General features: G+C 47.3%; 1 protein-coding gene across 2 annotated transcripts in view; it reads left to right on the top strand.

Moving 5' to 3' along the window:
- VPS35L (VPS35 endosomal protein sorting factor like) overlaps positions 1 to 2467 on the top strand; it is a 161077-nt gene that overhangs the window by 25610 nt on the left and 133000 nt on the right. For both annotated transcript variants that reach the window (XM_014446990.2, XM_006104719.3), the window contains exon 7: positions 1219 to 1347. In XM_014446990.2, the coding sequence (XP_014302476.1) occupies positions 1219 to 1347 (129 nt within the window). The remainder of the gene's footprint in view (positions 1 to 1218; positions 1348 to 2467) is intronic.

Below are 2467 nucleotides of genomic sequence, written 5' to 3'. Positions count from 1 at the left end.
AATGACCAGTGGGATAGTCCAGTTTCCTGAACCTTCTTGTGTGTATTTCTTTACCAGTGTTCACTCGATTTCAGGGGACAATAATATAAAAAATATCTGGTTCCTGTCTCCTGTGGGCTAGAGTGACCCTGACCCTGTGAGCTTAGAACTTTTCAACTATAGACAAGGTTGTCTGAGTTCACACTCCCAGGGGGCTGTGCTAGTTTTCACACCCGTTCACGCATCCCCATGGTGGCCTTTCTCTGCACAGATGCTTGCTGTGGTCTGTTCTGTCCTGGTGCCTCTCTGCTCTAACACCCCCCCCACCCCCCGCCGCGGTCCCCCCTACACCACTGAGAGCTCTCTCTGCTGTAACACCCCCCTCGCCCTCCCCCCCCCGCCCCCTGCCTGCTCAGTACATGTATACCTTTCTGCTCTAACACCCACCCCTCACCCCCCGTCCCCCCCGTCCCCCCTCCCCCCCGGCCTGCTCAGTACATGTACACCACTGAGAGCCCTCTCTGCTCTAACACCCCCCCGCCCCCTCCTGCCTGCTTAGTACTGAACTTTTCTCAAGCATTGCTTCCTCCAGGAAACTGTCTGTGACCAACCGTTTGGAGTGCATTCCTGTTACCACACATCTTCCATTCTGAGATGAACCTTTTCTTTGAATGCCCCTGAAATTAGACCGTGTCTCAATTCGTACATGTCGGTGACCTGCAGTCTTTTCCTTAGTGGCACAGGGAACAGTCGTACTTCTTATAGTGGGCACCGCAGGTTCAGTGAGCTGTCATTTCCTCCCAAGCATTTATTTCAGTTTGTATTAATGTCCATCTTGTCCTCTACCTTAAACTCCATTAGTGCAGAAATAATGTCTTTCTGCTTACATTTGCATCTTGAACATCTGGCACACCATGCCTGGCACACCGTGGGCGCTGAGAACTGTGTTATCTGGCCGCAGAGGAGGCTCTGGGAGGAGAGCAGCTCAGCCAGAGTCATGTGCTGAGCTGGGAGTTAGCCTACCTCAGACTGGCCTCCAAGGCTAGTCTCTCAGTCACTGCACTCTGCCCGTCTTTGCAGAAAATGTAAAGAACCTGTTTATTCATAAGACAAAACTATCAATGCACGGGGGCTTATGAGGAAAATTAGAGAGCGACGCTCAGTCAGTGCTGTTCACAGGGTTGGAAGTTGGACACTGTTTTCCTTTTGTGCTTACACTTTCCCGCTTGCTTCCCACAGGGATCCCAAAAGGAACTGTTGAATTTGACTCAGCAGGATTATGTGAATCGCATAGAGGAGCTTAACCAGTCGCTGAAGGATGCCTGGGCCTCGGACCAGAAAGTGAAGGCTCTAAAAATAGTCATCCAGGTCAGGTCTAGTGATTTTTTTTTTTTTTTCATTTTCTTCAGAATTTCCTATGTAAAATTTCTCTGTGGATAATTAGGGTTTTCCAAGGTCTGCCTTCAGGGTCTGCCTTTTTCTTCTTTTCCATTTTCACGTATTTACTCTGAGTCTGTGTTTTTCGAGTTGGCTAATTTCAGAGCCACCTGTGCAGCTCCCCAGGTTGTGCATTGCACAGTTCCGAGTCACCGAGATCAGTACTAACAACGCCCTCTGAGGTATGCCATTCACTAGCCCTGTACGGCCCCTGGCACATTGATGATTTGTACAAACTAAAGATTGACCAGCTGTATTTTTGGGTTTCCTTGACCAGATTTTCTTTGTGTCTTTGGGACTAATGATTGTACGTCTCTGATATGTACATTTTTGAGTCATAGTCTGCATAATTATGTGACAAAGAAAACATGTTTCTGCTGTTAGGAGAGTTACATTTGTTGATGAATTTGTTGATCTGTGACAACTCTTGAATCACAAGAGCAAGTTCTATCCTGGACCCTTAAGATCATCCTGTCTTGGCAGACCATGCTCAGAAATACATTGTAAAAGAATGTATTGCATTAAGATTTTCAGAGCAAAGTTAAAGAATTTCTGAACAGCCATTTTAGTTCAGAAGGACAGATCCTATTTTTGTTAAATGTCACAGCAATGTGCCATTTGTTTTCTCACCTGTTGCCCTGGAGAGAGGGTTAGGAAGCTTTGCACTGGTGCTTGAAGTCTATGAAGGTGGCACTTTCTATGGCAGGTGCTATTTTTTGGGGGGGCGGGGGAGTTTCACGACCAAGGCCAACTCTCAGTCCTGGTAGAGCCGACTTCCTTCAGTCACTGTTGTTAGTTTTCAGGAGTAAATACCTGTGAAGAAGGATCCTTTCATCTGGACCGCATGTGACGGGGTTGTTAACTGGGCGGCTCCAGTGAAGAAATAGCTAAACTAGGAAAGTCCCTCAATCAGTCTTCTTGGAGGCTCTCTCGCTATTGTGGTATAGAACTGTGGAGCTGTCTTCACATGTGGAGATCGATTGATGTCTTGGCAAGAAATAACTGAACTGTCCATACCCTCCCACCTCGGATAAACGCACCGGTTTTATTT

This window comes from Myotis lucifugus, unplaced genomic scaffold (genome assembly GCF_000147115.1).
Source record: "Myotis lucifugus unplaced genomic scaffold, Myoluc2.0 scaffold_598, whole genome shotgun sequence".
NCBI classification, from domain to species: domain Eukaryota; kingdom Metazoa; phylum Chordata; class Mammalia; order Chiroptera; family Vespertilionidae; genus Myotis; species Myotis lucifugus.
The sequence above is the reverse complement of the archived record's forward strand: the minus strand, read 5'-3'. Positions and strand labels throughout refer to the sequence as shown.